Here is a 19,784-nt window from a genome sequence, read left to right as displayed (position 1 = left end):
TCCTCTTCATTCATTATAGTCCATACTCATAATATATCATTATAAATTGATCATGAAAATAAAACGAAAATAATTTCATTGTTTTTCTTCAAAAAACCTTTTTCGCCACACTGCACAGAAAGCAGCTGTTTTCCAGTCCCTACGTAGATCTGAAAGACCTTGTTTGCAGACGACGTCAGAAAAGGGTTTCTTTTCTGTCTAGCCCAGAAAGTTGTCTCTTTCCAGCCGCTCATGGAAGTAGTTAATAAGTCATCCGCTAGATCGGGCGAGTGTCCACTTTCATCATCAGTGCTGAAGTCGCCATAATTTCAGTTCCAGTTTCGAATCAAACTAATTCGCTTCGCAACCAGTTTTATTCAATTATTTATTGTTGATTAGTGCATTCCGAATTTTCAAAAATGCTTGAAGATGACTGTGGTATTCCAAGTGAAATTTTAAAAGAATCTGAAATCCTGACTGCAAATCTTCTACCACTAAAATCAAGAGATAGGTACGATAGCTTAACGAGTATTCTTTATTTTGTATTCTTTATTTATTTTGTCAGCAATACCTGTAGTTTGGCGAAAAATATCGTTCGCACCACGGGCAAAAATGTTTTTCCAGCTCTCAATCTTTTCTAGTCCTCGGCCTACGGCCTCGGACTTGAAAACCGATTTCGAGCTGGAAAAATCTCATTTTCTGCTCTAGGTGCGAAATATACTATTATTTGCCAAAAACACAAAAAAAAAACTTCTTCAAATTATCGAAAGTTGTCCATGAAATTCATAATAATTATTGACCATACTGATTCAATTTATGTTGTGGTAAACCACCACCTCCGTAAACAAAGCCGTTGTGCATTCGTGTGATGGCAGCACAGGTAGGGCTCCTACACCAATAAAAATCCGTTGATTTCAGCTGATCTATATCAGATAGTGTTTTTATTGAATGAAAAAGACTAAGAAATTTTCAAAAACATCAGGAATCAATTTCTTAGTCTTTTTCATTCAATATGAATAATTACCACAATATCAACTTCTCAACTACACAAAAAGTGTTTTTATTGGCGTAGGAGCCCTACCTGTGCTGACGTCACACGTATGCACTAAGGTTTTTTTACGGAGGTAGTGGATAAGCTCTCATTTAAGAAAAACTATGCTGTGCTCCAGTAACATATGAGGGATTGTTTAATCAATTACATTGCACCCTGCACACAGGGGCCACAGTAACTATATATAGCCAAGTTATATAATATAACCAGTCAATATTTTTCACAGTTGGTTGTATAGTTACTGTCACAGTATCAATAGTAGCTTCCGCTTTATGGTGAATCATAGTTCGATGGAAATTGAAACAGATGAGGTTCCCCCTCATCACACCTCTAACCCCCCCGAACCATTAGACGTCAAATCGTCAGGTGTATTATGAGAAAAATAATTAATTCTCATTTGTAATTAGCTTTGGACAACATTGATAAACTCTCATTTGCAATGTTGCACTGAACTGTTGCAATTTCCATCGGACTATTTTCGTGTCTACACTGGTAAAACACCATCACATGAGGGCACAGAAGCGTCCAAACCCCATTTCACTGGGACAATTGACGGAATTAGCCGCACGAAATAGTCTATTGTTCTTGGATTTGAACGTTCATTAGATTTGAACGGAAAATCGTATGTTTTAACTGATTGATAACCCGTTTCTCTCATTCAGGTACGTGCAAAATGGGCCCACCCTCGGACCCCGAGGCAGTGGTCGACCCCCAGCTACGCGTGTACGGCATCCAGGGTCTCCGGGTGGTCGACGCCTCCATCATGCCGGTCATCCCGGCGGGGCACACCAACGCCATCGTCTTCATGATCGGCGAGAAAGCGGCCGACCTCATTAAGGACACCTGGTCAACCAACGAGGTCGACGCCCGGCGCAAAAGGATGTCCTGACAGCGGGTCACGTCGTCCTTTGCTGCAGAGGATGACGCATTGGGATCCTGGATCGATTACCTCTGGAAGATGGTATGTGGCATCATGGACAGCTGTTGAGTTCGAGGCTATTAGATGCATAGAGAAAAGATAGCATGATCTTAGGCTATCTTTTCTCTATGGTAGATGATATTGTAGTATAACCTAATTTCTTGTATATTTTGATAAGAGGTTGACTGAAATATTCTCGTGTGAACTGGTGAACAGTGTTTGTGTATAATATAATTATTATTTTTTGAAGAACTATAGTTGTGATTCTTAGAATCTTCTGAAACGCCAATAATTTGTAAGAAACTTACTTTACTTTTAACGAACTGACAAAATGAAAACCAACTTGAATCCAACTGGAGACTTGATGAAGAACATTGACAACTCAACCTGTGGAAATTCAAAGAGTGCCAACGTTCAGAGTTGACACCGAAGATCAAATCCGGAATCTCACATGTAGTTCACTCTATAATAATGTGAGCTAATTCCCTAAAATACTCTTGTCCGAGGGTTGTTCATGGGCACTTTGGGAACCCTGAGTTACTCCACCAGTATCGACGATTATTCGGTTTCTTCTTCTTTAGCTCATCGCTTGATTGGTTGGCAGCCTTCCATCCAAATCTGTCCATTGCTACTCTCTTTCATTGTTCATAACTCATAGCACCCACTTCCTTCGTCATTCGTCTCAGATACTGTAGAAGGGGCCTTCCACGACCCCTTTGTTCATAAACTGAAGCCATTATTTGGCTATAGGCTGTAATAATTGTAACTTTCCAACCTATTGACTAATTCTATTCGAAATGTTGATCAACACAATTCTAAGTGGGTTCCTCCCTTATGCCGTATTCATCCAATTTCAAATAGAATCTACTCGCTTCTTCAATAGAATTCAAAGCCGATCTGATTCTGCTGATTCTGCTGGAAGTAAGAGATGCTCAAGTTCTCAAGATGCGTGAGTTGCAATATTAGGCTTGGAAACTTCCCTGGTAAAAACTAGTCCTTACAGCGGCTCGAAACTCAAGGGTGAATCCGGAGGCATATATCAGGGAAAAAATAATGTTTATTTGAATCAATGTCATCATAACACGCATTGATATTCAAGTTTTTGTAACCTGTTTATATTATTTGAGTACTCCGGGCTTATCATTCTGTTTGGTGCAACTCACTTACTTATCTTTCAATTGGTGATATCAATTCAAAGATGAGCTCAATGTTTACTCTCGCTACAATAAATCTTGTAATACCAAAGATTGTGTGTTCAAATAGGAAAATTTGTCGTTTTTCATTGCATTCCATTCATCACTAAGCATTTCTTTAATTTTCATTTACACGGGAAACTCTTTGATTTCCCTCACTAGGACATCTTCTCATTGATACAAGAATAATCCAGCCCTTAGTGAATGGAATATCAGTTGCTTTTCTCTGCATTGATTTAAGGGTTCATATCCTTCTTATAAATGACTTGCTTTTCTACTATTACGATCCTGAAGAAGTGATGATGGAAATGAATACTGATTGATGTCTTGGAAGCCATACGCTAAAAAAATAAATTTTCTACCATCTACACTAATTTACATTCCTCTCCTTCTTCTTATTTTTCTCTTCTCTCTCTTTGATCCTCTCTAATGTCCAAATTATCTCAATAGAAGAGTTGCAGAGGAGGATGGTACCATAAAAAGGAAGGATAGTAATCACTGTATAAATATCGTATATAATATACCTAATAGGTATATAATATACCTAATATATGATTATTATATGTACATTGTACTGATGAGATTCATATTTAGTATTGTAAACATGTAATTTAATCCAAATATCTTGTATCACAATAAGAAGATTATAGCTTATTAATTCAGAAGACTAGATGTATGAGTTTTGATATTTTGTGTGTAAAATTGTTAATTATATTGTCATACTGTAAAGTTAAAATGATAAATTATTCGAAGGAATAAACTGAATTTGAATTGTATGATATTGATTATTGCTCAAAAATAGACTTTTGTGAATTTTTGAATGGCTAGTATCTTGTACATTACGTGTGGATGACCTTATCTCAGGTATACCTTAGACGTTAGGATGTAGGTATAGCTGATAAAGTTTTTTCTTTGTTAAACTTGTCGATTTCTATTTTATCAAGATTGTTAAAGATAAATAGTCCTCACATGTACCGTGAGTTGTATAATACAGTATAATGCTTTCAATCTCATAGACTAGAAAAATATAGTAAATTATTACAGTAAAAATGTTCTGTGTTTCTATTTCCTGTGTTCTATGATGATATCAGTGTATAATATTCTATGTAAAGTCCTTCAAGATTGATGCAAACTCGTTGATGAATAGATAAACAATTTTGTGTAAGAGGAATGAAAAAGCTAAAATTGAATGAACGATAATAAAAACTTATACATTTATACATAAGAATCCCTTCTTAATCTCCGAAGCTCAAACAATAGCTAACCCAAAAGTGAAAATAAATAAGGCATCTTTGGAATTCAAATGTTGTGCATCTATACTAACCACGCGATGAAGTTCATGAATATTAAATTCACTTATTTCTATCACATCGATTAACTTTGTCTGCAAGTTAGTACCTAGGTAATCAATTCCATTACGTGCTTCCCCCCGACTTTATGAATGTGAGAACTTTTGGGCTTTTTAAATGAAATAAAATTTTTTTTTATTTGGCGGGGTTCGGATTTTCAAGTTCTCTCTACCACTCAACCAAGACCTTACAGATACAATACTGAAGAAAGAGAAGAAGATAGAGGAATTATTCATAGAACATTAGTATTGGATATCTTGTTTTTTCAATCATCACTCGTAGAATATGAATAGATATTTCCAAAAAATATATATATTAAAAAACAATCAATATAGTTGGCTTATTACTCCATTTGCTGTACCACTGTACCCCTGAACGCTGGAAATACGACCAATTACTAGCCCACATATGGTGAGATTCAAGTTATAAAATCAAGGGAAATGATAGGACGGCATTGTTTTCCGATTTCTTTTCCCATCGCCATTTGTAGTAGATAGCTGTGATTCAAGTCACTCCAGTGCATCGCATTATTGGAGGGAGGATTTGTGTTCTTGAAATGTACGGAATAGGAAATAGGATAGAAGTTAAACGCATCATCAGATCTATAAGAAATTTTGCTTGCTTGATTCTGAATAAATCGACGATAGACTTATTTTCATCAATCAAACTATCCTTATTCCGATTATTAAAACAAAGTTGTTGAATTTACATCGTAGATGCAATAATTACTACGTAAGATAAATGCCGAATCAAGTAAACTCTTTACCGACTAGTTTTGTAGTCAAGATGTAGCGGTACTTATGAATAAAATTATTGGTTTGAAGCCAACCGCAACAATTTATTTCTTGTATTCTGCTGAGAATTTTCTCCAATAAAGATTATAAACAAAATAGTGAACGGTTATTTTTTTCTATTGTACATTTTTACAGTTGAAAATGTAAATTTGATAGGAGAATAGGTTAAGGTTCAACTCGACTCTAGTCGAGAGCATTTATGTTTTCAAATGGTGACGTCGCGGAGACTAGAATCAACTGGTCTGAGAGTCATCATTTGAAAACACATGCTCTCGACTAGAGTCGAGTCTCTTCTCGACCTGAGTCGCGTAAGTGTAGTTGAGCCTAACTCTCAGCATGAAACTATAAAATCCATACAGTAGTATTATAATAATGCTTGTAAGATTGGCAGACAGTTTAAAAAGAATGAAGAATGAATAAAAATACTACAAGAGACTATTATAATAAAATTTCAAATTATACAGTAGATCTTGTTCTTGCTTCGCACCCACCATAAACTCATCAAATGGTCAAATGCTTTCAAATATATCCAATACCCACAACAGATTTCAACAGTTGGAACAACATAATAACAGTTTGAATAGCATTGGCTTCCGTATTGTAGCGTTATTGCTTCCTATTGCCTGTCAGATTCAAATGCTTACTTCAGAACTTCTCGAAGCGCGTGTCTCAAATCGTTGATCGATCAAGTAAGTCATTCAACTTTGCCGGTTCAACCTATGCTGGCAAATCACAACTTAATCTTATTCGGAAATTAAGTTCCTAACTTAAATTTCAACTTGATTTGCTACTTCGAGCGATGGTTGGGTTCATTTAACTCATGTCAAACATTCAAAGCTTAAAATCTGTGACCAATTATAAGGATATTGACGTCTATCAAGTTTAAATGGAGTTTATTCGGCTGTACGCCTACAGTAGTTACAGTAAAACAGTAATACGTTCAGTAAGTACAGTATAAAATCAGTAATAATACAGGATAGATACAATACATTATAGTACGGTAAATACAATAATAACATATTTGTTTGTAGTGCAATACACTAGGTATCAGGATAATGCGGGTTCTATATCCAAAAAACAAGGTTACCTGCTTCCTTTGATAGAGTTATGAGTCTTGAAGTGTGGAAAGAGCAAATACAGTAGTAATATATTTATTTCAACCCACTAGATAAAAACTATTCTATCTTAAACCGTAAGCTATCTATCCCCCTAGCAGCTCTCATGCCCAGTTTTTTCGTATTATACATTTCAGAAGCGTTCATCTTGATTGCATGTACTTTACATTCGAACATTAACCACACAATTGTATTGCGTTATCAATTAATAAATTAATTTATAATACAGTATTATAAATACTGGAAGCCGACATTACATTAGATTCAGATCAAAGATTAGCTTTAAATTCAATTACAAAATATAGTAGTCCAGGCGCTGGCTTACATTGAGCATGCATGAGAGAGGCAGAGAATTTGACTTCGGATTATTGTTGGGGGGTCTTTAGTGTATATGAAACTCGATGTCGTCACGTCCCAGGGTGGTCGAGAGATTGGGGGGGAGGGGGGTAAGTTGTAAAAAACGCGCGCTTATATAATCGCCTGTCCTGCGGCAACCATTCATATTACAGCTTTGACCCTTTTTCTAATATTATCTAAATATAACAAGCTTTCAAAATGGTCCTCTTCATTTTTACGATAGACCGCATAGTTTTTCCGTAAAAAAATAAAATATCTCAAAAAATGTATTTTTTGAGTATAGATTTTTTTTATTTTCCGAATATTTCAGTCGTTAGCCGACTGAGAGGAAAAAGTTCTCAATAAACGTTGTAGGCCGTTTCTTTCTGAATCCAATGATGTATATAGTTTGGGGGTTACGACCATAGATGCGGCTGTGGGAGGGGGATTAGTAGCACTGTTACACTGCAGCGCGGGCCACCCCTATGACCAGTGCGCGTAGCGGCCTACCTATCGCATCGCTCCTATTAGTCTATGCATCCAAATATGTATTTCAGGAACGTTATATTATGTATTTTTGGTCGCTGAACACGATTTTTCAACTCTGAAGCCTTAATAATCAATGGTTCTCATCATATTTTATAAATTATGGTCAAAATTACAAAGTTCATCTCATATGTTAAACCAGATTGGTTGAATAATGTGATTCTCAATCAATAGAAGATGAATATGTAGAATATCTAATCGAGAATGAATATTTTGTTTATTTATTGAATTGATCACTTCTGAATCGTCAATTTTAAGTGAATGAATAAGTTAAACAATTAATAGGCGCCACATTTTTTGTTTTGTCAACAAGTTTCTTGTCTTGTTTTTGACAAATATAATAGGTGCCACATTTCTTGTTTTGTCTAGACGAATCGTGTCCGCGCATGTATCTGCCTGTCCGTCTCAATCTATTTACTATTTCACTATACAATAATCAGTAAAGTCAGTATTGAATCAAGCGTTGATGTGAACAGTGGTGCCGCCTCTATTCTAAATATTTCGTGATTCGTAGAGTTCAGAGTTTTGTGACCGATCTGTGAATAAGTTTGTGTTGTGCAAGGTGAGTTATCAATGTCTTTCTCAATCACAAAGAGAGTGAAGGTGTTTGACAAAAGATTATGTGCTATATGTCAGTTGGAAAGTGATTGCTTATTAGTTGAAAGACCCAAGCATACAAGCTTTGAAACATTTCTTGATGCTTTAAATAGTAGGAAGGATGAAGTGACCGAGAGATTGAACCCGTCTATTGTAAATAACGAACTATATTCTCTTAAATGGCATAGAGCATGTTACAGTAGTTATACTAGTAAAATTAATGTGATAAGATATGTTTCGAGGGTGCATAATTCCACCGAAGAACCAATCAATGTTGCTGCTGAAGATGTTGCAACAGGTACGAGAACCTGTGAAGAACGTCCTACAACTAGAAGTGCACTACCAAAAACAGACTTCACTAAATGTATTTTTTGTCAACAGTCCACTAAAAAAAAGGTTTCCACCTATATAGAATTTCTGAAGTAGGCTTGGCTCAAAATCTTCTTGATGTTTGTAAGTTTCAACAAGATTCTATTTTCACCCGATTAAGTACATGCTCCTCAGTAAATGATGTATTTGCTGCTGACGTGCTATATCATGATATTTGCAAAAAGGAATATTTTAGAATACACTCAAAGCAGAATCTCGACTCACAAGAACTACCTGTAAATCCGTTAATTTCGCGAGCATTTAACGATTTGATATGCGAGGTTGACCCAAAACTGGAATATCAATGTGTTTCTTTATCATTCTTATCTTCCCGACTAAAGGAAATACATGGAGATATTAATAACATCAGCGTTGATAACCGATTGATGAAGAAACTCCTAATCGAACACTATGGAGATAAGATTCTATTCTCACACCCCAAAGATCAGTCAAAACCTGTACTAATATTCAAAATTGCTGTACCGGTGGAAGATATTGTAGATCAACTTGGATCAGCTAAAAATGATACAGTTAACAATTTCATCGACCAACTAAGACAAGAAATTAAAGATTTTTCGTTCAATATGAAAGATTTTGTTTGTGATGAAGTAGCTGTGAAACAAGAACTTGAAAATTGCGGGTTCTATATCCAAAAAACAAGGTTGCCTGCTTCCTTTGATATAATTATGAGTCTTGAAGAGTGGAAAGAGCAAATACAGTAGTAATATAGTTATTTCAACTCACTAGATAAAAACTATTCTATCTTAAACCGTAAGCTATCTATCCCCCTAGCAGCTCTCATGCCCAGTTTTTTCGTATTATACATTTCAGAAGCGTTCATCTTGATTGCATGTACTTTACATTCGAACATTAATCACACAATGATCATCCACCACACAATATTCCAACATTGTATTGCGGAATCAATTAATAAATTAATTTATAATTCAGTATTATAAATACTGGAAGCCGACTTTACATTAGATTCAGATCAAAGATTAGCTTTAAATTCAATTACAAAATATAGTGAGATCCGCTTTGAAATGACGGCAATTATTGAATGGGAATAATTTATGAGGGATGCTGCCAATTCGTAGTGAATCTGACCGTGGGAGCTTCGCTTTTGCAAGTGCAATAACAATAAATCAACGGCTTTCAATCGATAATTGCGGTTGCTGGCTGGCAACTTTATTGAAATCGGATTCTAATTTATGTAAATCGCGATAGAATTATTGATGAAATTAATTCGCTCGTTACCTTTTGCGAACTGATTTTTCGCTTGGAATTCCAATAGGCATTCCAAATCTGATCAATTCGCTGGAATTCCAATGAGTTCCTTAGAATGAAGAGTTTATGAGATTCCACGAAAAGTGTTCTTCTTGTTTGAAGTATACATTATAACACTATTCTTGAAGTTATGGTTGTATCAAGGCTTGGTAAGTTTAAAGGTTGTATCACTTGGATAGCTATGGAATTAGAGGCAACTGTACGGTGTAGTCACTTAAAGCAATGCTTTCCAATGTAATTCTCCTCTACAGATGAGAAATTGAATTTAATGAAATTATGATCGATAAATAATCATTATATAACGAAAATATAAAGTTGAATGCTGTAAACCACCCCGAAAACTTCTGCTACTGCAAATATTGACTACAGGGTTATTACCTAGATGGAAATTCGATGAGAGCTACTATCAAAAATAAATTATTTCCGATTAGCATCTGAATAATACAATCTCTTATAAATTTCCATCTGTAGACTGGCTGGCCGCTGTGGTCTAGTAGAAAATTAGCACTGATATCCAGAGATTGTCAGTTTGGTCAGTCATTGGTTAAAAAAATGTATTTTATTTTGGAGCTGTTGGCGTATCTAAACGTACCTATCAAATATGTTGAAATGACTTATCATTATGAAATTTTCAATCACATACCACAATACTGATAACAAGTCTTGGAATTCAAACAAAAAAACGGTACTTATTTTAGTAACGTTCATTACAAAATATAATTTTTCTGCTAAATGGTAATGTTGGAAGAGGATGGAAAATATGGACATAAAATAACTATGTTCTCAGTTAATGCGAGAAATTCTACTCTTGTGAAATCATTTATATTACCTATTTTTGAAAGGATCTAATAAATACTGGAATTTACCACCTGTTATCACAGAAAAAGGAAACTTTTGTTCCTTTTTCTTAGTTCCTTTACTTATCTTATTGATGGCACTCCGTGCCATTATGATGGACTAGGAAATCTGATAATTATTATTCATTTTACATTTTTTCTATTTCAAGTGTCACGGGCGACTTTTTCATTCAATGTGGGAATTAATATCAATTTAGTTCTTCACATTTGAAGGTTTGTCATCATATTGTGCAATATTGAAAAGGATATATTAAGTTAGTTTAATATTTCATAATTTGTTTAACAGTCATGTAGCAATGTAGTAATAAACAATATTAGGGAAATCTTGTACTGTTAATACTTTTAATACGGTAAGACTTCAACAACTTGAATCATGATCAAGACAACCCAGACTCTTTTTCATTAAGAAAAATGTCCTATGAAGCGAACGCTTTTAATCTATCTTATTGAATCGAACAAAGATGAAACGATGTAATCTTGCCTCGTTCAATACACTCCGTTGGCAATGAGAAAAGCGGGAGAAAGAGAATCACTCCTTCAAGATTCATTCCCGGAAAACTGGGCTCTGAGAGGAGAATGTGATTTGATTTGATGAGCATATATTTTTAGAGTAGGCGGAGAAAGAGAGAGAAGAGAAAGAATATGCGAGAAAATGAAAAGGAAAAGTTGAAGAGATCACTGAAGTCAATAGAGAAGAGAGGAAATGAGAGTGGAAGAGAGAGTGGGAGAGAAACAAGCAAAGAAAAAAATGGTGTGGAAGAGTTGACGAGTAGAACCAGAGTAGGACAAGATCAGAACCTAAAAGAATAGAAAGGACAATGAGAAGAATAGGATAAGAGATTTTTTGTCTGCAGAATTCATTGTTAATCGCTGACTCTTGTAATAAACGTTTTTTGCTTCATAAGCAATCGATAAAATTCAAAAGTATTTCAACTCACCTTCCTTCCTATTCTTCTCTCAACTCCGTCTATCTCTCTCAAAGCATTTTGATTTGTTGTCTTGAGATTTGTATAACAGATAATTTAGCATTTTATTTTATATTCTCTAGAAAATCGGTTTTATTCAGTGTTCAGTTATTAATGACCTTCACTACTTCTATATTTATCCCAGTGATCTTCTATATTCATAAAGTAAAGAATGTATGTATTGAGTATAGAGTATGTAATTACATTCTATATACCCTCAGATTATAATATACTTTATAAATAATATTCCTTCATAGTAGAGTATGTAATTACATTCTATACTCTCTGATTATAATATCATTCCTAGATAATTGCAGGAACTATTGTTATATTATTTCTGAATTGAGCAGTGAATTTTGATCCGTATTTTGTACTGTTTACCTTTTCCTCATGATACTCCAATTTCAACGCCCACCTGGTTCTTCTTTCCTCTATTCCTCTATCCTCCGCTGCTCATTCTGCCTCTCATACTTCTAATCCTACTATTCTGTAATTTCATAATTCAATCATTCAGATTCTCCTCTCTCCTATTTCATCGTTTTCTCTGCATCATCGCATCTTCGTCGTCTCTTACATTTTCTCTCTTTTCTCCATCTTCTGCCTCTTAAGTTTCTTTTCATAAAACTCATTTCATATTCGTTCTAATTGTCATATTTCTTTTATCATTTTTCTTCAATTCTTCCCATATTTTTTCTTATCTGCTCCATCCTATTACAAATTATAATTCCCCTCCTCCTCATTCTCATCATACTTATCATTCTGTTCCTACTTTTTTCTTCTATTTATCTTTTCCAACGTCCTTCCATCTTTCTGCGTTCTCATGCTTCTTCTTATCCATCCCTTCTCTCCCATTATCCTTTTACCACTTATCTTCATTCTCCAATTTCTTCTCCTTATTCTTTTTCACTCCTCTACCCTCTTCCAACTCCCCCTCCTCCTCCTTCTCCTACACACCCATCAACACCTCCTTCTCTTCATCATCATTAATCCTCTTCTACTCCTTTATCATCTTCTTCTCCTTATCCTCCTCCTTCTCCGTCTACTGTTTCTCTTCTATGTGTTATTTCTCTTCTGCTTCCTTCTCCTACTCTCACTACAATTCCAATCTCTCCGCTATGATATTCCACTTGCCACCGAAATTCCCTTGTGAAAAAGATTCTCTTTCCTCGCTGCAGACTGCACACATCATCTTTCAGCCACTCATATGGGACACATTATTATTTCGTCTGACATGTCTCATTTTTATCCAGTCAACAGCTATTTTCATCTCTTGAAACTATTAGTCTCTGTTTGTTAAAAGACCTTATCATAGTATGAATGTTTATTTTTTTAATAGATTCGCCATCATCAAGGCAATTTCAAGAACCTTGTTATAGAGTACGAATACCCGGTGAGAGTTGCATGATATTATTCAAACTAGGAATGAACTCGGTCAATGTTAGCAGCAGTAGCAACGAATAACAAGAAACGCGTTATCAAATCATCATCAATATCATATTATTGGTTGTGGAGAAACAAAAATGTACTAGTAGGTCATATATAGGTCAAGTTTGTCTCCAAGAAACGTTCATATACACTACTCTCTTTGTTGAATCTTCAACAATTTCTATTAAGCCAGAATCTATTTCCGATCAATCAATTTGTGTATTCAAACAACGTATCTCTTATCATAAAAAACGGAGAAAAACCAAAACCAGGAAGGATTATAAGGGGGGAAATCTGCCAATAAAACTGAAATTGCTCTTGGAGTTTAGGCCTAAGCCTACACCGAGAACGGATGAAACACCTCTATCCACGCTTATGAATAATGCATTGGATTCTCCCGATATGTAAAGATGCTATTTCCAAAAATCGATTTAGTCACTGCAAAATTACATTCAATTCAGCCTATTTTCCAAAGGGACATTTGGGAAATAATGACTAGAGCGTAATACAACATGAAAACTATTTCATGACAGGTTTTACCTCGTGATACTGTAGTGAGATTCACTTCAAATTGTCTGTTTTCAATGCTGATAATATATTCAAAGCTTCTCATTCGACCAATGCTAGAAGTTTCAAGATAATTTCATTACAGAGCTCCCAGTTCATTTATACGAGAAGTGTTGTATTGATTTATTATGTCCACTCATTTAAGATCTACGAAGCTTCTCGCTGTTCCTGTAACTCTTAAGTTGTATCATAGAGAAAATATAATTCTCTATTAGCAATATTCTTCTACGGTATTTTACAAGTGCCATGTTTCTATTATTAATCTATGGTTTTATTATCACATTGTAATTATATTCTCTTCTTTATTATTACTTTGTGATTCTCCGATTCAGCAATAAAAAGCATTTTTAATACCCATTCTAAGAATTCTCATTCTTATTCTCATTACTCAAGAGTCCCAAAAACAACAAGCTCGAAAAATTTACGAATTCCATAAAGTAAGAGTTTTCCTCTAGTCTCCATATAGTCCACCATAAGAAGAACAACCATTTCGTGAAGTATTAGACAAAAATTGTCCAATTATAAAGAAAGCATCGCATCATAGAATCTATTAGATATCAAGTCTACAAATTGATTACGAAATTTAAAAAGGAAGTTCAGCTGTAATAAATACAACTCTCCTCCACTAGTTGTACTCAATGACATATTACAATGAAAAAATTGAATTAATAATGAATCTCATTCCAATAATATATATTGTAGTACCACTTGTTACACCCCATTCTCAGTGTTAAGAATAGATGAACAATAGTTGGAAGTATTGAACCTAGAGTCTCGTGAATAGTTAAACCTGAGCGAATCCCACCAATGACATGAAACTATGCCAAAGATCAGGTTAAGAAAATAATTTTTAGGGCAATCAAAATGTATTATGAAATTTAAACAAAACCTGATAATTGAATAAACAATTCAAGAATACGAGTTGAACAGAATAGAATCGGAGGTAATTAAAATTTACTAAAATGTTTTAAAAGTTCGTGATCACTTTTAATATTTTTCACTGCACTTATGGAGAGTATTGGTTGGTAAATCGTCGTTGAAAGTATAATGAATTCTGGAGACCTTACCGGAAAATGTCGATGAGAAGATCCAATTTGTTACTTAGGTATCCATTTTATGTAGTATTTTTCATCTTGGTTACAGTATTGAATTCCATTTATGATGTATGAATTTTTGGTCTATTGCTGGATTTAAATTGAAAATAAAATATTGTCCATCTTCGGAGTCCCATCTAGGGAAAATAAAATATGAGCTTCAAATAATTACATAAAGAAGGTCCTATTATAAAATTGAAAAATAAAACAGTTACATTATTAAATTTAATTTGGAAAAGTTTGGTCTCTTATCTTTTTAGACATCTTCCTACCAAACTATGGCGTTACAGTGAGTGAAAATTCTATGTTACAGCTGTTAGCCGTACTCGACAGGGCTGCCAACGTAAAATTACAAAATACAAGGGAGAGAATAATATTCAAGGAATAATCTAAATGATAAAATAAACAATATTATAAACTTTATAGATAGAATCCAGTAATAGAAGAATAATGGTAATTAAATTTTGGTACACACTATGAGGAAAAGTCAACATATTGCGATGATTCAAATCATTAAACCAGTGTGAATTGAATTTTGTTTTCCTTATTTCCTGGTGTAAATGTGCTTTCACACATCCTCTTCTTTTTCCACACAAATCTTCAATTTCTTCAATTACGTTACGATTATCTCTACTTTCTTCTATCACTCTAGTTCTGAAGGAAAATCGTTTCGAAGCTGATGGACAGTTCAATTACATTCTTGGATTGTTATTAACGGTATATTGAGAACCAACTACTCTTCAGTGAGTTCAACATGACGAAGGAAAATGGAAGAATGGTTGATGAGATAGAAGGGGAATGTGAAGGGATATTTGAGCAGCAAGAATGTTGTGAGGGGGAGAGTCACTAGGAGAGGAAGAAAAGTGAAAAGCAGCAAGAGTAGGGGAAGGGAGAGAGTCACTAGAAGAGGAGGGAAAAGGGAAGTGAAGAGAAGAGAACAGAGGAGGAGGAAGAATATGGTGACTGGAAGAGTAGAGAGCTAGGACAACAAAGATACCTTGGAAAAACGTCGAAGAGAACAACAGCAAGAAAGTAGGGAGAATATAGAGAGAGGAGAGTGTAGGAAGAAGGGAGAAGGAAAAGGAGAAGAAGGAGAAGCGAAGTACCATCTGTACTTTTGCCATACAGTACTTTCCGATGTATGGTACGTAGTACATCAGTACTTGAGAGTAATGGGTTTTAAGCCTGGTTTTCATAAGTAGAGTTAGTGGTAAAATTCCCTGAACAAGTACAAACTATCTTGTGAACCCTCCCAATGAAATCGTTCATGGTAGAGTAGAGTTATGGTAGATTACTAGTTTTTAGTAGAGTGGGATAGCAACGTGGGATAGTACTCTACCACTTGCCTTCCCCCACTACCGCTTTTCACTCTACCCCTACTATGCTGATGAAAACAGTCTCAAGCTAGTAGAGTCGGGTAGAATGGAATAGAGTAGTTTTTAAGGTTAGATCTGTTCACAAGAACACACTCTACCTACTATTCTCAATTGTAGTGAAAACAGTTTCTCTACCAAGTAAGTAGAGTAGAGTTAGCTCGGTAGAGTTAGTATACAAGTTACTCGACCAGTAACTCTACTAGTGAAAACCATGCTCAAGCGCTGAATGAATGTTGTGACATAGCTGAGTGAATGCACGTAGGCAGATAACAGCTGATCAGTCATTTGATTGGCTGATTGCCGGTCAAAATCGGCGGTCAACTGTGACCGGGCTCGATTTGATCTGCGGTCAACCCAACAGAATTAAATGACGGCCGTAGAAAATGCACACTCCTCTAGTAGTGGAATTCACGCTGTTTGATTAATGGACTTCTGCAGTCAATTGCATCACAAAAAATGAGATAACAACGAACAGAAGTAGTCCTTCCGGAGAGCATTCGCAAGCTTTTCCACTGTCAGTTTTCTTCTCATCCGTCTTCTGTTTCTTCTTCTTCTTCTCCAAACTTCTTCTTCCTCCTCCTTCTTCTATATTATCTCCTTTTCCTTTCACTGCTTCTACTCTGTTTCTGTTTTCCTGCTTACTCCAGCTTTCCTCCTTTTTAATTTTTGCTTTTTTATCTTTTCCGCTTCACTCATATTAAACCGATTGACAGGATAATTTCCTTTTCCTTTGGGATATTGTTGTTGATAGCATGATCTATACTAATTTATTGATTGGCTGTGCAAATCTACTACGTTATCAATGATTTATCATTCTTCAAAAATTTTCAATTTCTTTATATTGACAGTTGTAGCGAGAATGCAGTTTTATTCATTTTTCTTGAGATTCTTGACCCAATTTGAAATAATAACGTCATTCCTTTCCAGACTACTATCATGTGGAAACCCACCTCACTCTGCATTGTCCATTCTATAGTGAGAACAACTTCAAACTGTGCTCATGAATAGCATCAATACTTCCCATTCAAACAATGCTGTTACTCCAGAGTGAATCTAATTGAACCGCGCATGTATTCACTGTACATTATTTCACATTCTAGCATACAGTATTCGTTCGGGCCTTCTCGTGGGAAATAAGCATTGTGTGAGGTTTATTATAATGAAGCGCCAATCATTTCTATCCTGGTGCTCTTCAATGGTCTGACGTCATTCATTGTCAGCTAGGCTTGTCCAATGGGAGAAGGTTTTCATGAAAATCGAGGGAAATTGGAACAGTTTTCTCATTCTGTGAGGGCAAGCTGGTTTTGATGTTCTTACATTTCCCATAATATACAATATGAGGTTTACTGTATATCTTCACGGATTCCGAGATTTTCTTGATTACAAAATTTCAAGCCACGACTTCAAAAATTCATCATTTCTTATAATAACTTACCATTTCTTGGATTCATCAAGAACATGTGTAGTCACTGCAGGTTGAACCTAACTACTATGACCCTTATGATTCAAAATTGATTTAATCATTGTTCTAGAAACAATGCCTATGTACTTTATGAACTATAAACTCCGTGTCTACTATCCTCTTAAACTTCCTGTATTATAGACAAAAAATATGCTCCAGTTTTAATGTTGCTCCAAATGGCTGCATTTACCTATTGTGAGATAACGTTTCAAAGTCAGTGTGAATGATAAGAAGACATTGTTGCCACTTCTCCACTATAGTGGATAGCTAGGCCTAGGATTCAAGTTATCGATCCCATTCCAAATAATATATTGTATTCGTAGATAAAAATATATCTTCCAAGATTGAATATTCCGGTAGTTCATTATATTTCTACATAGTCTACAAACATTGATTGCTATTCGGCAATGATAAGGGGTTGGAAAAGTATGGAGTTATCTGCTTTGTCCAATTTCAGGCAAGGATAGCAAGCCAATGCTGATCACATGCTGACATTTAGAGCGTGAGTCTCACTGAATGTGATTTATTTACTATACTCTCCTCCAAATAGAGACAATGAATATGTAAAATGTACCGTCATTGAATCACAAAATACCTTGCCTGTGATCCTAATAATATTGTCGACATAATTTTTGTGCATATCTTGAGTGTCATGATGATACGGTGGCAGGACGGTGATGAAAAGGATATTTTTTAAAGAAAAGATATGATAATATGTCTTGGAGAGTGTTTGTCCTAAAGTCCGAGAGATATTACTCTTTACTCGGCTCTCTCTCAATGACAGAGAGGCCAATTCTCTTCCCTCCACTAATGGCTCCCACTACCTAACAGCATTCTCCCTACTTTTGTCTCAGCATCCAATTGTGCGCAGCATTCTTACTCCTCTCTTTTATTCTGTCCATGCTACAAACTATGGAAAGAGAAATCGATTGTCCTCTTCATGTCAAAATTGATAACTCTCTGACTTGATACATTTTTTAGGAATAAGTAGTTCTGAGGTGGCTTACCTTGAGTGTGTCATGCTGATAGGGTGGCAGAGCCGTGGTGAGACTGACACGACTCCTGGAGCTGCCCATGTGAACCCTGAGCGTGACGTCAGAGCGAGTCGTTCGCGAACCACTGTACAGCAGCTTGGTATGCTTGGACGCGGCCCTGTACACTAGTGTATACAGCACGATGATCACTAGGGCTGGCAGGTAGAATGAGCCGACTGCTGAGAAGATCACATAACCTGTAAACACAGGTATAATTTGTATTATATGGTACAAAAGTCATATGGAATTGTTAATTGAAATAATACCTTCATGAATAGACAACAGCTTAAAGAGACGAAAATTGCTTCAACATAAGCCTATTACTCTCAGGTAATCGTCAAAGTGGAAAATGTGATGATGACAAAATCATAATTGAGGAATTTGAATGATGATAGTTAATAATGAGCGAGCCCTCTATCCCAGGGGGCTGACTAGTGTAATCTACAAGGGTCAAACGTTTTCCAACCTCCGATCATAAGACACAGAAGAGCAGTAAGGGGCGTTGATTTTCACAGAGCTGAACAGCTTGTCATCCTCACCGAACGCCCAGCGATCGGTGCAGCCAGATTGTTGTCGAGTTATAGACCCCGTAGCATTAGTCTCACTTAAGACTCCCGCCAAGTGCTAGTTGCGTAGCGTTATCCGTTTTTGCAAGCAAAAGGCAATAGTTCAGCATAAATCTTAAGTAGAATTATTCGAAATCACGCAGGAGACATTATGAGTGATGATATTGTGCGTGAATGGTATCGGAAAATTGAAGACGTCAGATAAATGACTTCCGGAATCGTTGTGATCCATGACATGTCCTCACAGTGCTGGGGCAACGGCTTCTCCAGCAAATCAAATGGGATAATTTCAATCACCCACCATACAAACCTGACTTGGCTACAATCCACTAGTTACTTTCAGCTTTTCCTGAAACTCAAGACATGACTTCAAGGGCAGAGCTCTCAAACTAACGAGGAGCTTCAAAACAACGTCATAGCCCTCTCATTTGGCGGCAGCATTTTATGAAAAGCGTTTTGGGAGGCTGATCCACTGGGGTGACAAATGCCTAAACCTTCACGGCAATTACATTGAAGAATAATCATAAGTGTAAATAAATCTTAGTGGAGAAATTATTCTATTCTATTATATACATTCGTATTTTATTCATGGCTGATGTAAATATGACATTGTATAACTTTGCTGAACTTACCCAATTGCTTGTTGACATGACACTCCCCGGGCGCCAGCTCTTCTCTCCAGCCCAGGGGCGGCGCTATGCTAATGGCCAGGGCCAGCGCCCATATGGCAGCTATGAGACACCGCGCCCTGCGTTTGGTGAGGATGCGTGAATAGGCCAGCGGCCGGGACACACCGATGTAGCGATCCACGCTGATCACGCACAGCGAAAGGATGGACGCCGTGCAGCAGAGCACTAATTTTTTACTAGTTTCATTGATGAAAAACTTCTTTCGCCAGTGCAT

General features: G+C 36.0%; 2 protein-coding genes across 2 annotated transcripts in view; one reads left to right on the top strand and one right to left on the bottom strand.

Annotated features, from left to right (window-relative positions):
- Window positions 1-3,886, top strand: part of LOC111063031 (glucose dehydrogenase [FAD, quinone]-like) — a 42,539-nt gene extending 38,653 nt beyond the window's left edge. Inside the window, exon 3 of the mRNA XM_039425860.1 lies at window positions 1,693-3,886. Within this exon, the coding sequence (XP_039281794.1) occupies window positions 1,693-1,919 (227 nt within the window). The 3' untranslated portion in view covers window positions 1,920-3,886. The remainder of the gene's footprint in view (window positions 1-1,692) is intronic.
- Window positions 1-19,784, bottom strand: part of LOC120351071 (alpha-1A adrenergic receptor-like) — an 86,245-nt gene extending 66,461 nt beyond the window's left edge. Inside the window, exons 1-2 of the mRNA XM_039427027.1 lie at window positions 19,514-19,784; window positions 18,289-18,512 (exon numbers count right to left, since the gene is read on the bottom strand). Of these exons, the coding sequence (XP_039282961.1) occupies window positions 18,289-18,512; window positions 19,514-19,784 (495 nt within the window). The remainder of the gene's footprint in view (window positions 1-18,288; window positions 18,513-19,513) is intronic.

This window comes from Nilaparvata lugens, chromosome 4, assembly GCF_014356525.2.
Source record: "Nilaparvata lugens isolate BPH chromosome 4, ASM1435652v1, whole genome shotgun sequence".
NCBI classification, from domain to species: Eukaryota; Metazoa; Arthropoda; class Insecta; order Hemiptera; family Delphacidae; genus Nilaparvata; species Nilaparvata lugens.
Note: the sequence above shows the minus strand (reverse complement) of the source record. Positions and strands in the feature narration are given on the sequence as shown.